The sequence below is a fragment of the Parasteatoda tepidariorum genome, chromosome 9 (genome assembly GCF_982258835.1).
Source record: "Parasteatoda tepidariorum strain Cologne lab strain chromosome 9, Ptep-v5.0, whole genome shotgun sequence".
Classification (NCBI taxonomy): Eukaryota; Metazoa; Arthropoda; class Arachnida; order Araneae; family Theridiidae; genus Parasteatoda; species Parasteatoda tepidariorum.
The window spans coordinates 15,695,593-15,711,041 of NC_141763.1; the positions used below are offsets into that span (position 1 = coordinate 15,695,593).

The 15,449-nt window shown below is 27.8% G+C and overlaps 1 protein-coding gene across 8 annotated transcripts in view; it reads right to left on the bottom strand.

Moving 5' to 3' along the window:
• Positions 1 to 590: 590 nt before the first annotated feature.
• Positions 591 to 15,449, bottom strand: part of LOC107448853 (transcriptional repressor p66-beta) — a 51,132-nt gene continuing 36,273 nt past the window's right edge. For 3 of the 8 annotated variants that reach the window (XM_043046074.3, XM_043046073.3, XM_043046075.3), the window contains exons 3-6: positions 9,278 to 9,370; positions 7,031 to 7,778; positions 4,452 to 4,685; positions 591 to 2,159 (exon numbers count right to left, since the gene is read on the bottom strand). In XM_043046074.3, coding sequence (XP_042902008.1) covers positions 1,179 to 2,159; positions 4,452 to 4,685; positions 7,031 to 7,778; positions 9,278 to 9,370 — 2,056 coding nt within the window. In that variant the 3' untranslated portion in view covers positions 591 to 1,178. Of the gene's footprint in view, positions 2,160 to 4,451; positions 4,686 to 7,030; positions 7,779 to 9,277; positions 9,384 to 15,449 lie in introns of all 8 variants that reach the window. The other 5 variants (XM_043046080.3, XM_043046081.3, XM_071186505.2 and 2 more) reach the window with 2 other exon arrangements.

A 15,449-nucleotide genomic window follows, 5' to 3' on the forward strand; every position in this document is an offset into this window, starting at 1 on the left:
CCAGTAGAAACAGGCAAAATCCAGTAGAGTTGGCAGCTATGTGCCGGCGATGACGATTTTCTGTTTTTCATCACTCTCGCTATAAACGAGTTCTATTGTATTTACTTCTTATTAGAGTATTATTTAGTAGTATTAGTTGCATTAATTCTTAAACTAAGCTGAATAAAAAATATAATTTTAAAGAGATTTTTCGGGAATTTGGCAAGCATGTCATAATGATGAAAGTCTGTTTTATAAATTAGGATGCTGAACGCTAATGGGCTAAAGTAAACTTATATCAAGAATAAATTATCCTTATCAAGGTGGAACTTTGAAGAAAAAAAAACAAATTTAAATACCTTAATAGTATACATAAAAGCTCAGAACCTTTAGAACTACTTATAACATTCGATGTTGTAAAATCCTGTAGTAAGTTAACACCCTGAGCTTGATAGGTAACAAAGTATGTTCAAATAACAATAGTTGTCCCAACACGCCTTATGAGACAAGGAACAAATTCTTATCTAAAAAGCTCAAAGAACACCATTATACGAGTGGCTCAATCACAGTTGTGAATCAAATCTCTTTTGTAAACTAAATGTACAAAAGACTGTCAATGGATATAATCTATAATTATTAACACAAATCTTAAAGTACATAGATGGCAGTATTACACATAGAACAATAGAATATTTTTTTTAACAATTGTAATCCGCATAGATAACAAAACAATTACATGATGTCGGAGAAGCGAGAGCTTTTCCATAGTAAAGTAACAAAAAGAGAGAATAAATAACGTAAAAATGATATACAACATTATGTCCTTAGCATATTTTTTATATTACTTGAAGATAACTAAATTAAGAAATGTCACAAAACAGCTTGAATAAATTAAATAGAAACTTATTTAAACTAAAAATACTGTTTATTTATTACAAACAAGATTTCAAATAAAAGCTGCATGATTAGCTATTTAAAAAGTCCAGAATTTAAATCCTGAAAACAATACTGAAGAGAAACTTTTTTTTTTTTACATTAATGACCTTCAAAGGGTGTTCACTTCTGACAAGAGGAAAGTCACCGGAGATTCTTCAAAATATTCACGACATTCACGTGAATATATAAAAGCCATGCAAAACAATGTACTCACTGCTCTACATGAACACAAAAAAAAATAATAATCACTATTTACAATAAGATCACGTCTTCCAATTCATAGACCCTTGAGGGAGTGACCTCGGTGGGATCATGTCCAGTAAATATTGGCGTTGCAATTCTGCAGAACTCATGGGATTCTTCCCAAGCAATTGATATGAATATGCCTGAGCAGCTAAGAGAGGTCCAAATGGATACATATGTGCTGGCTGTGGTTGAGGCATTGTCTGTGCAAAATGTTGCAGCTGCTGCGCCTGAGCGTGCAACAATGACTGATGAGCAGCACTCAGTTTTGGCAAGTGCTGTAACAATGAGGCAGAGTTCACTAGCGAAGATTGGGAGCTACTACTGCCACTAACCCCTCCATTATTGCTCATCTTAGACATTAGTCCGTGCACAGGGCTATGAGGGGCAGGCGGAGTCGGTATAGACGGGCCACTCGACGTAACGATAGCGGGTGTTGGAGTAGAACAAGGAGTGTGGGTGGGGGATATGCCGATTGGAGGAGGAGGGCTCGACATCGCCTGTGACATTCTCTGCTCGATTTCTTGCTCCTGTTGAAGCGCTTTCACAAAGGCTGTCTTTAACCGATTGGTATGCTCTGCTTTGAGCGCTTTTTTTATGTTGGATGTGACACAAGTCTCACAGATAACCGAAGGTTTAAGCATGCGAGAGCGACCAGCATCCTGCCACTTCCACACGGGGCTAAAGTCCGTTCCACACTGAACACATTCAAACGGTTCAGGAGGTGGTCGGTTTATGTTCGGATCTTCGGTGATTAGGTCGACAACTTTTTCGAGTCCTAATAAGCATATGAATTCTTGATTGTTGGCATTCGGTACAAAGTGCATCTCTGGAGGTGGAGGTTTTGGGGGTGGAATTTGGAGGAGTGTCTTTTCTAACTGCTTTCTCAATGCTAGTTTTGCAGCTGCCTGTCTTTGAGCCGGTGTTTGGTTGTCTATTCTTTCCATTTGGGATGACTGAATAGAGGATGAGGGGGAAGGACAAGCTTGAGGAGCAGAAGCCTAATTGAAGAGAAAAACGTTATCACTTAAATATACTGAATTACATTTGATTGTATATTAGGGTATTATACAGCATTTGTATACTATTATAGTACAACAGTATCTCACTAATGACTCCAATTATGGTTCATTTCAAGAATTTTTACTATTTGAGTTAAAATTTTAAAAAAATAATAACTATTCAAGGGATAGAAATCTGAAGAAGATAAATATTGAAGATAAATCAGATAAATATTGAAATTAAATATTGCTTATTTTTTTATGCTGCTTTAATATTAATTTCTTCCCTACATCTATTTTAAAGGTATTATAAAAATAAAATATTTTTTCGTTGAGACAAATATTATTTTAAAGCGTAGCTCGCTTTTATAGAGCAAATCCCAGTTTTAGCAAGCAATATTTTTGCGATTTATAAAATTTCTACATACGCCACCTCTTTAGCTCAGCTAATTTTTGGATAAATTTGTATAACATTCAAAAGACAACTAAAATCCAGTGATGAGTCATAAATCCAGTGAGTACTTGAATTTTTTCAAAAGCGGCAGCGAAAATGGCTATGTCTTTTTAGGCACGAGTCTTAGTTAAAGAAAAATAACACTAAATTGACTAAATTCTTTTGTACTGTAGAAAAAGAAATAAATAGATACATAATTTACTAAGAATTTTTATGATTTCTTCACGACCCTGCTTTTTACGAGCATTCTGATATAATCAGCAAATATTGCAGTCCTTTCGCACTATTTATAAGCCAAGCTATTTCATTTGTATATTACAAAACACTTTGCTTATATAAGAGTTGAAAATAAGCAATTTTTTTCAAGTTCTTTAGAAAAATTTATCACTTTTAAATTTTTTAAACTAAGTTATTTTTCTCACCTTTTTAGGTATTACATCTGATATTTCCAGATTGATAAAATTCGCTTACAGTTTGTTCTCCCTGATTTCATTGCTGAGTGGTCACACAAAACTATTATTATTTGTTTAATGAGGCAATTCTTTGACAATGTTTGTACTCATTTTGTGATTTAAAAACTGAGCAATTTTAATCACTCTACCTAAATCAGCAAAAAAAGGTGTTATGTTTCACAAAAAGTGGCATGACCATTTTTCCCCATAATAACCAAAGTTCTTTTATTTTTCATTCAAAAAATCTTATTTTCAAAGAGAAATAATTTAAATTTAAAAAAACTAAGTCCTCATAAGCTATTATTCTATTTTAAGACAAGGGTAATTTTCAAATTGTGAAAATGTTGCACGTCGTAATAATATATTAATCGATTTTTTAAAAAGGATGAGGAAATAATCGAAAAACGATAAATAATTACCAAAAAAAAAAAAAAAATAGGACAACAAAGTGGTTTAACCATTAAATAATTGTGAAGCAATTACATCAAAAAGTGATTACATAGTAAAATACAAATTTTGCAAGCAATAACATATCATATTTAAAATATCAGAATTTAAACAAAACTTCACATAAAAATTGCTGGGAAATGATAAAAAACTATCAGAAAATCATCAAAAAGCTATGTGGTACTCTGATAGAATCATGGTGAATAGAGTATGTGAAAAACTGGTGGCTCAAATACGAAATTTTTAAAAAAGCGTGAAAATTGCTGAAAAATTTTGTGGATTTACAAAGGCCTTATTGCAAAGTAAGAGGCAAAAAGTAAATTGCCTCTAAACAATTGTAAAAAAAGATAGATTGCTAAGTGGTCAAACACTAATAACTCGAATTTGAAACTAGCATGCCTTTAAAAACATTTAAATGCATCATGGTCAAGAGGGTCGGGTAAAAAACAAACAAAACTGGAATCCACAAGTCGTAATAACCTCGTATTAAAAAAATTAGAGTTAGAGGAGGGCTCACAGCAAAAATTTTCACCAAAAAAATAAAACCCTAAGACTTTTTAAACAGGAAAAGATTATTTTGAAGTACTTTTTAAAACTCAAATTTTAAATTCACACGTTTCAACAACAAAGCACTAGAAAAATAAAAAAAAACGGCACTTTTATTTTTAAAGTTAAAAAAATATTTCGAAGTAAAATTTCTTTCACACTTTTTCTCTGGAAAAAAAAATATGAACATAAGCACCTTAAACCTAAAATAAAGACATTTAATTTTTATGCTGAAAAATTAAGTACTGTTAGCATTTATAAGCCACATACAAACTCTTTTTGGACAACAACTACTCTTAGAGACTGACTTTTTGCGGAATCAAAGTGTTGTCACGACAGGAATTTTCACTCTAACAAAAAAAAAAAAAAACTAGGTGAAAAAATTTTACTCACCTGATTAATAGGTAGCTGGTGCTGATTACTTTGAGCTGACTGAGACAAATTATGCATATTATATCCCATCACAATATTAGGTGGTGTGGTAACTGGTGTTCTTGAAATAGAATTATGACTGTTTCTCATCATGTTACCCATGATGTTAGAAGATACTGTAGAACCACTTGTAGAATTATTACCTCGTTGTCCAATCAGAGGAGGTGGAGCTCCATGAGCATTTTGATTGCATATCTATAAATAATAAAATATTATATGTTATTAGATTGTATTAAATTGACATCTGATTATATATAAATACTTGAAAAAAGAAACAACACAGTAAGAAGGATGCACAACCTATAGCACAAAAGCCAAAAACCACCCAGTGGCTAAAACATGAAGAAAGAAAAAAAATTAAATCACTCAAAATATATTGGTAAGATGCACAAGCACATTGCTCCTTATGCATAAATTAGGAACAATAACTGACAAAAAGCAATTGAAACACCACATAGACTTACGATAGTATAGGCATTCAATGAGCATGTCGAAAAGTGATTAGGTATTTAAGTGAGCAATTTGAATGTCAAAATATCATATGAGAAATATTTGAATTAAAATTATGTGGAAATCGGTAAAAATAACTGCCGAAAAGCTGAAATACAGTGGAAGAAAAGCTGAAAAACAACTAAAACATCACCACATTTGAAGTAAATTAATCAAATGCACAATTCGAACTTCAGATATTGTAATAATATTGGTATTTTAAAAAAAATAAGAATATCAATACAAACTAAGGTAAACAACGTTAAAGAGCACAAGAATATATTCTTGTGCTCTTTAACGTTGCTTACCTTAGTTTGTATTTTTGCACAAAGGTTGCCCACTTGTGTATTTAAGAATATCAATAGTAATAACTGTGGAATGAAAGACATAAGGACCTTTAAAAACCAATTGAAAATTCGTAGCGATAATTGCCAAAAAATGATCAAAACAATAGATAAATTTATGATGAAATTGGTGAAAGTTATGAGCATTAAAGTTAAGACTGAAATGTGTGATTTAAAATTTCCTTCTGCGTAATGTCATTTTAAAATTATTGAAAAGATTTTATTTAAATCAAATAAAAATAGGAAGGAGAGACATACTGCCATGATTTATCAAATTCATTTGCTACAAATCTGAAGTTGTCAAAAAAACTCCACTCACAGTCATATTTTATTAAAATATAAAATAAGGTAGAAAAAAAACATTTCTAATGTGAACTATCTTTTAAATTTTCATGATTTTTTTTGAAGTTATATTCATTGCAAATTTTTTTTATTCTCAAAGAAAAATAAAAAATCTATAAAAATAAAAGGAATCTTTTGAAAATAATTCTGCAGTAAAGAAAAATTAAACATTTTTGCGTCCTAAATAAAAAAAACCTTTTTGAAATAACTCTAATATTTTGCAATAATGTCGCCATGTGGCTAAGATTCTGCTGTGGGGTTTTTACTATGCATTGCAGAAAATATAAGGTCGTATCAAAGAAAAAGTACAACACAATGAAAAGATTTCCATATAATATTTAATCGAATGGAATGCATTAACAACTAAATTACACAAGACAACTCTCACCAAAAAATAATCAGGAGCTTTAACAAAATAAAAGCAATTTTTTCTTAATTACTGTATTTCAAAAAAGCAACAAAATGTGATTTAAAAAAAAAAATAAGAAAAGTGAAAGTCATCTAGAAATGAGCTTAAACATAAATATAAATTCAAAATACATTTTAAAAATACTTTTTCAGAATATATGATAATAATAATTAACAGCCGGTTTTTAAAACTTTTAACAAGTATATTGAGATATCAAGCCAATAATAGATTTATCAAAAAATATGGAATTTGAAAATAATTAAATGATCTTGGAACAATTTAATCTTAGTAGTAATTTGCAGTTTTGATTAAATGGATGGTGTTTTCAATATAAATGTAAACAACAACAATCTTGAGCTCTTGACCAGCTGTACTTCCAGTTAGAAAGTATACAGCTTATTATGTGAGGTGATATTTTCAAACAGAAAAGTTAGTTTTTAATTAAAGATGTAATTTATATAATTTCTGAGCAGAAATCTGCTGCATTTCATAAGATATTAATGATATTGTTGTTGACGTATGCCTGTTTAGGCATAGGGGTGTGCTCTTACACCCCTATAAGGATGCTATATAAGGATGCTCTTACATATTAAATTATTACGATAAATTGTAAAAACTTAGAAAAACTGACTGTAGAAATTTCAATTTACAGTTTACAAAAATAAAGTGATAAATGATGCTCTAATAAGCCATATTGAAACAATTTTAAATGTTAGCCCCTGCTGACCTGAATCTTTATCAATCTAAGGAATTTTAAGTTTTATTTTATTAGTTTAAATACATTTTAAAAAGTGTATGACAAGAAATTTTTTGCGGTAAGATTATTTTTTAACATGTATAAAAATATTTTTAAAAAATCAAAGAAATGATAAATAGTAAATCATGGATCTGAGGATGAATTTCATGCTAGTCAAAATTATCAAACAAAAAAGAAAGATTGTAAAATTCAATCTTACCAATGAAGAATTCATTACAGAAGATTGGTGAGACAATTGTTGGCTAAGCATTTTGTTTTGAGATTGTGAAATTTGGCCACTTCGAACCAAAGGAGGTGGAACAGCATTAGAAGTACCCCGATTTGCACTAGGAACCATTTTGCCAGCTACAGCAGCAGCTGCTTGATTTAGAATATTTTCTTTAATCATCTGGCTTTGATGAAGTTTTTTCAAAAGAACAAGTTTCATTTCCTCACTCCTCAACTCATCTCGTAACTCCCGTAAAAGCCTCCTCTTCTCTTTCAATTCTATGGGATCCCAAACCTTTTCCACTGGAAGAGGAGGCATTTCCATGGGTTCCGGGTCCGAATTTCTAGAATCACTTTCATAGCCGTTAATGTGCCCATTAAGACGAGGTTTGTCCTCGTCCGAAAGAACAATGACGTCGGGAGAAGAACAACTACTCGCACTATTGTTAGGAGGCTGTGATTCGCTACTAATGTGAAGTCTTTTGCGAGGTAGCATACGCACATGGTGAGATGATTTACTTCTTTTTAATTCAGAATTTCTTTCTCCAGAACCAGGCTCTGAGGTATTTGAGGTTGAGGCTGATTGTGGAAAGGTTGAGCTTATGGAACCCAGAGGTTTCCTCTCTGCTAATGGAGGAGCACGCCATTTTGTACTCAGATCCATTGTTTCATCCAAACCATATGAGGAAGTTGAGTATGAACCTCGATCTCTACTCTCATAACTAAATGGCTTTTCTCTCCTAAAAAAAGAATATAGACAGTTGCCAAATATGAAATGTAAGTACATTAAACACAATAAAAGTTGTATTTATATTAATGAGTAAAAAAGATACAATGCTTTACAAATGTATAGTTCAGTTTTAAATCGATAAAATCTTCTTTTTTTTTTAATATTTTCTCTTTAAGATGTTTATAATAAGGGTGTAAAAAAAATTCAGAAGCTCTCTATCCTGACTAAATTCAAAAATTGTAAATTGACCTACAAGTAGCAAAATAATTTTTTTTCCTTGAGTGAATTTACTGGTAATGAGGTTCTGCTAAAACTCTTGGTGAGCTAAAAGCCTCCACCACCCCCTCTCCGCAAAAAAATTATAGCCTAAATATTAGGTCATATGTTTGCACATGGTCCTTCTATATAGTTTAATGAACATTTAAAGTTTTTGGTACTGGTAATTTCATCTTTGATTCATCGTTATCCATAAACATTAGTGTTTTTTTTTTATATAAAAATGTACTAAAAAGGGTATTTGACAACTTTCAAGAATTTGAATTTATTCAAAAGTGTTTTAGAAAGGATAAGGATAATCTGAGAAAAGTTCTCTTTGATTTCTTAAATGTATCCAAACCATTATACTTCCTTATACAAAATATTTATATGAAATGTATTCGTAATCTCTTACGCAAAAATTTCTTAATTGTTAAAATCATCAATGTAGTACTTCTTTGTCAGTCTGAATAGTGTAACTGCATTTTGATTAAAAACACTGCTGAACATAATTGAACTGATGAGTAACTAAATTTCTATTTTGCTGAATTTTTTATTTTATTATTATTTTAAAGAATGATTGGCATACTTTTGTTAGGCACGTTTTCTTTCTAACCACTCACCCATTCAAAAGAAGAATTAAAATTTACATTCAGAAACATTCAATACGTTTTGATCAGAACTCAAGGGTCAATTTAAAGTTACCAAATGTTCAATTGTATTGTGTATCAATCACAATATATTTATTTATATGATACCAACAATTTCAATTTGATTCTAATTGACTGATTGGAAAACTTTAGTCTACACTTAGAATTTTTATTTGTCTCATTCCTTACGTTTTCTCAACCTTTAATGATGTAAATATAAGCAGCATGGCACTTTTGCTTACTAGTTCTAACACAGGATGCAAAAATCATTAATTTACTATTTGTCACTCTTATTGTTGTTCTGTTTACAATTTATTTAATTATAATCAATTATAAAATTGAAATTAATATTGTAATTCATAATTATAGGTGGCAGAAAATAAACTTGAAATGAGTATTACATAGTAAACTTAAATTATTAATGAACTATTACACCATAAATTGCAATTTTTTTCATGACTGATTTAAATGCAAATTAATAAGCAGCAGCAAATTTTTGTAGCCTTTAGTTTTTAAGAATTGGTCAATTTTTTTTTAATTTACATAATTGGCCTAAAAAAGCAAAATAAAAATTTTTAAAAAATAATAATAATAATAAATATACCTTAAAGACAAATCAGCAGCTTCTTCAAATTCCACAGGATTGAAGCCACGAGACTGTCCCTCTGGAGTTAAAACAGAACGGTAAATAGCTTTCCTGAAATAATTTACTGTTACATAATTTATTTTGATTTACTAAAAATTAAAATTTTTTAAATTCTTCACAAATAAAAAAAAATATTTTATTAAATTTTTTTCTTATCAAACCGAACATTAACTGATAAACTAAAATATATATATATATATATATATATATATATATATATATATATATCATCAATTACGCATCACATCTTAGCTACTTGAAAATTATTTATTTTTAAGAAGAATAATTTATACTAATTATACACTTGAAGAGAATCAGATCTCTTCGAATCAGGGTCCTTATTAAATTTTAGAAAAATAATTCATTTTTTTCCAGGGTTTGTTGATTTAAATCACTATTTAAATCAACTGATTTTTTTATATATATTGATTTAAAAAGTTAAAAAACAGTGTTTTAAATTATTGATATTTTTATTATTTTCCATTTCTAGTTTTAAAATTTATTTTAAATAAATTACTGCATAATTAATTTTAGTTAACAAATTTACTTCCTTTCTTGGTGTGTGTTAAATTCCAACAAATTTGAAATTACATTTTTAAAAATCTGTTGATTGTTGAGATTGAAAGTACAGATTTAAGTAAACATTTAATGCTGTCTTAACATTGACTTGCATAGCTGCAGAAAGTAATTAATAAACATACATTTTTTTCACAAAAAAAATACAAATAATGTTAATTAAAATTCTACCTTTTGATTGAAAAGGCATGGAATTAAAATCTACACTATATTTTATTGGTGGAAAATGTACATTTCTAAAGCTTGAGGTTATATTAAAAAGAAATTACCCAAATGTGCCAAAAATAGAAAAAGAAAAAATGCTGATGAATTCAGATATTTTTTTCCTGATATGGTGTCATTCTATTAAATTAAATAACCCAGAATCAGAATTGTGCTGTCTCTTTTATCAATAAGTATTTTTTTTCATAATATGTTTACAGTATCTTTGACATTATCATATTTTCTATAAAGAAATTTTGTGAAAAAAAATTCCTTTGAGTACATAGATTTTTTTTTTTTTTTTTTTTTAAAGCTTAACTTATGTATTTTGATATAGAATTAAAAATGAATATTTTAATATAAAATATATAGATAAAAAATTTATTCTTTGATGAATGACTAAACAAAATCTGTTACTTTAATTTTGTCATTTAAAAAATCAAGAGAAAAAAAAAAGAAATCACAATTTTAATTGTAATCACATTTTTAATTAAAAAAATTGTTTTACATAGTTAGAGCTTCTTAAATATTGTTATAATATAGTTTTAATATTAATTTAATTTTGATTAAACATTTATCTAGTTTTTTTAATCATAAATCAAAGTTCTTATAGTATATTTGAATAAAAATAAAAAAAATCCAATTTAAATCAACAAAAAAAAATTTTTTTAAATCAAAAAAATCACAAACCCTGCTTTTTTCCTAAAAATAAACAAAATTCCAAGACAACAATATTTTGCCAAAAAAATTTTTATTACAAAAAAAACTTAATTTTAGATCAAAAAAATTTTACCTAATATTTTCCTCTTTTTGACTGACAAATGCATTATTCTCTAACAATTTCCTTCTTATTTTTTAAACTCTATTTACCTGATAATTTCAGGCACTGATAATTTTTTAGCGACCCAAAGAAAAAAAATCAGAACATTTTTTTAAAATATCAGAAAAATTTTTGGCACAGTCTCCTACTCAAAAAAGGGCACAGGACCCATTATAAAAGAAAAAGTTTGGTTTGATCTACATGAGTATAATAAAAACAATTTTTTTGATAAAATTTTTTACTTTTAATTCCAGACTACCCTGTTCAAAAGAGAAAATTTTAACAGCTAAAAAATTATTTTCAAAAGTATAGTTTTATTGATGGAGCACAGAATAACTCATAAAAGTTTGTGATCAGAAAATAAAATAAATGTCTACAGCACTGCTCTTGTATTAAAAAATATAACCATAATAATGATAAAAAATATAACCATAATAATGTTTCATTAAAATTTGCAATTGAGTTCAAGTTTGAGTCAATTTTGTAATTGAGTCAATTGAGTTAATCAAATAATTTATAAGTCCATTTAATAACTTTGAAAGGAAAACACAGTGACCAATTATAAATAAGCAAATTAAAAAAGCCCTTGTACTTGATTTTAATCACAAAATTATAGTGGAGATGGGATTTTACAGAGCTAGCAAAGCCTGTTTTTCATTTTTTTTATTTTTTATTGACAGTCAAAATATAACTAGAGAAATGAAAAAAAAATAGAATTTAAGTTTAATGATATAAGACTTGGAACAAGAAATACTGACACTTAAATTAAACAATATAACATAATTAAAGCTTATGTGAAAAAAGTCAAACAGCACTAAAAATTAACCCTAATGGAAGAGATAGGAAGCTGGAGAAAAAAATTATGTTGCAAAAAATGTCTGGGTGACCAAAAAGTATTTTTTGGTCAAAATTTCGATTATGAAAAAATACTAAAAATTTTATACATATTATATACCCATTAAAAGTTATATGAATTATATGCCAAAAAAATTTTAAGACATGAATCTACATACATGAAATTAATAAAAAGAAAAAACTAAGCAAGCTGATGTGTTGTATCAGGGGTCTGTCTAGGTTTTCCTGAGAGGTATCGTACCTATTTTTTGAAAATTTAGGCATAATTTGTGAAAATTAAAAATTATATTAAAAATTCAACACAAAAATATGGTAAAAATATGGATTTCTCATTTCTTACGGGATGCAAAAATAAAATTTTAAGAAAAAGTATTTGGTGAAACTACCGTTTTACCTTAAGTTGAATTTGCGATGGTACCGCTAAACGGTAGTAAATTTGGTCTGGACAGACCCCTGTGTATATAAAAATAAAATAGAGCTGGATAACAATATGTAATTTAACAATAAATACTCATAGCTTGTAGTCAACCTAATAAAATACAATAGCATGTAAACGTGAATATTTGATTTTTTAAAAGATGTCCCCCTCCCCCATTTTTTTCTAGCTGCAACTGTTTCTAACATTTATTGATAAGAAAAAGAGCTTAATAGAATTAGAATAAATCTGTTTTAAATGTGGTCTTAACCCAAAGAAATGCATTTCATTTGAAAGAAATATCCATGAATATTAGTAATCTTAATTTAATTATGCCAAAATTTTAAATTAATATTATGTCAACAAAATTTCAAAACTATGTGCACATTTCTGAACATATACAGTCAAACCCCGCTATAGTGAACCTTCAAGGGACCGAAATTTCGGTTCACTATAACTGGGAGTTCACTATATCCGTTACGCAGGCAATTTAACTAATGGTTCCCAAACTCCTCCCTTTTATTACATTGTATTCAAATAAATGACTGAAAAATATTATGTAGTAGCAAAAAATATGTTATTTTTTATTACTCTTCGTCTAGCGTACAAAAAAAATTAGTAATCTTTAGCTGATGAGCAATCCTCAACATCAGATATGGAAACACTTCCCGACTCTCAGATCTCTTGTTTTGTATTGATACTTTTTTCTGAAATTTCTGCTGCTTTTTAGCACGTTTTTTTCAAAGAAGTTTTTTCCTTTTGATCTTAATTATTTGTGTTTTCTTTCAGTATTGTAATTTTCAAATTTGGTTTATGCTGCATTTGCGCTTTTCTTATTTGAAAAATTATTTTGAAAAATTATTTTGTTTTTATTTCATGCTTCAGGTGTTTTCTAATTAATTTAAAGCGTCAAAGGGTTTTGTTGGATGTCTAGGTTTTATATGTCTAATTTAGTATTTCCTTTTAGGTTAATTTTAAAATAATGCAAAGTACAATATATAAATATTTTATGGCGCCTGGCTCGTCGCGCGCCCAAACAAGGAGCACTGAAGTTAGTCTTGACTTAGGGATTACTTCGGACAAAAAGTTACTAAGTCAAATATTTTGTTTAAATAAATTTAAAAATATAAAAAAATTTAAAAAGTTTAAGAAATGTTGTAATAAAAAATGTAAAACTTGTCCTTTGGCTGATAGTTCTCAAATTGACAGTCATTCTAATGTATTTTTTTGTAAAAGTATTAATATTATTTATTTAATTCAGTGCAATTGTTGTAATTTGTGTTATGTTGGTCAGACAGGTCTTGAATTTCATAAGCGGATTAATTCCCACAGATCAGCTATAAAAAATTTTAATAATAGTAATTGTTCCACGGATTATGAAATTTTACATTTTCAATTTCATGATTTTAATAATGTTACTCTTTTTATTTTGGATTTTATGGAAAATTTAGATAAAAGACTTGATTTAGAAAATATTTACATTGGTAGTCTTAAGACTCTTTTTCCTTATGGATTAAATAGTAAATTTAATGGGGAAGGTACTGTTAATACTGAAGATTTTTGTATTTATAATAAATTAAAAGTTTTTGATTTTCCTGGTGTTTGTGATTCAAAATTTAGAAGTAAAAGGGGAGGTGGAAAAGGTAAGGGTAAATTTATTGAGTTTGATGAGTTTTCGAATTTTTGTAACTTACCTGTTAATTTGAATAATATTTTCACTATTAGGAAATATATTTTTGGTTTTAAAAATAAAATTTTAAAAAATTTCCTTATTAAATTTGGTTCTAAAATTAAATTTGATACTGAACTTGTTAAATTTATAGTTTTGGATTTAATTAAATCAAAAATTGGTGTTAATAAAACTGATTTGCTTTTTAATAATGTTTCTAAAGTCGAAAGGGTTTTTTGTACGATTAATTTTCATGATAAGAATTTTGAAAATGCTAAGTTACCACAGATTATTCATTGTCTTTCTGATTTCTTTCCTTTAGAACAAATTAGAGTTACTGCTGCTTTTAAATATTCTTCTACACTTAGGAAAAAGGTGTGTAATTATAATTTTTTAAGTCGAAATCTTAATTGTATTTCTAAATCTGATTGTTATTGTAATGAGGAGGGTTTTTCAAAATTTATTGATAATGATTATGGACATGTTATTACCGGAAATTTGGAAATTGTGGGTGATCAGGATCTAATTAGCATTTTAAGTAAGGGTTCAAAATTTAGAACCAGAGTTAAGATGAAAAAAGAAGATCTTATTTTATCCATTAAAAAAGATCTAGATTTTTTTTTTATTGCAAAAATTTCCAGAAAATATCATTGGCCTGTTGAGGGTTTTTCTGAGTGGAAGGCTAAAATTATTGAAAGGGTTAGATTTAATTTATTTAATACCAGTTTTAGTTCTTTTCCTAAAGGTACTTTTATTGATTATGATTTATCTAGAAAAATTAAAAATCTTAAGGATAAATTCATTGTTACTGTTGTAGATAAAGCTTCAAATAATTTTTGTATTATGTGTAAATATTTTTTTAAAAAATTGATTATTGGAGAATATAATGCAAATAATACCTATTTAAAGTTAAAAGAAGATAAAAAAGTTATTGAAAAAAGAATTATTGCATTTAGTAAAAAATTAAAATTTAAATTAAATAGGATTACATTTCCATATTTATTTCCAATAGTTAAATTTCATTAAAATCCAATTAAATTTAGGTTTATAGCATGTGGTACTAATAGTTATAATTCTGATATTAGTAAAAGGTTTTTTTGTTTTTTAAAAATTATTTTGCTTAAAATTAAAAAAGAAAAAAATATTATTATTGAAAGTAATGTTGAAGTTTTGGATTTTATTAAAAGTAATGATATTTCCAGCATTAACACTTTTGATTTTGAAAATTTGTATACCAGCATACCACATGAAAAAATTATTGAGATTTGTGAAGGTATTTATGACAAGTATTTATTTGATGAAAAAATTGATAGGTTTAACTGGTTAGATTTATGCAAGTTTAATCTTTTTGAGAATGTTCTTTTTAATGGTTTAGATTTTTATAAACAAATTATTGGAATTCCACAAGGTAATTCCTTTTCTGGGGCTTTTGCCAACATTTTTTTGCACTTTTTTGAGGCTAAATTTCTTGAACATAAAGTACTTAATGCTTTCCGATATATTGATGATTTGATTTTGTTTAATTGTGACGATTTTAATTTTATTTATACAATTTATCCTGGTGATTTGGTCCTGAAAAAAACTAATGAAAATT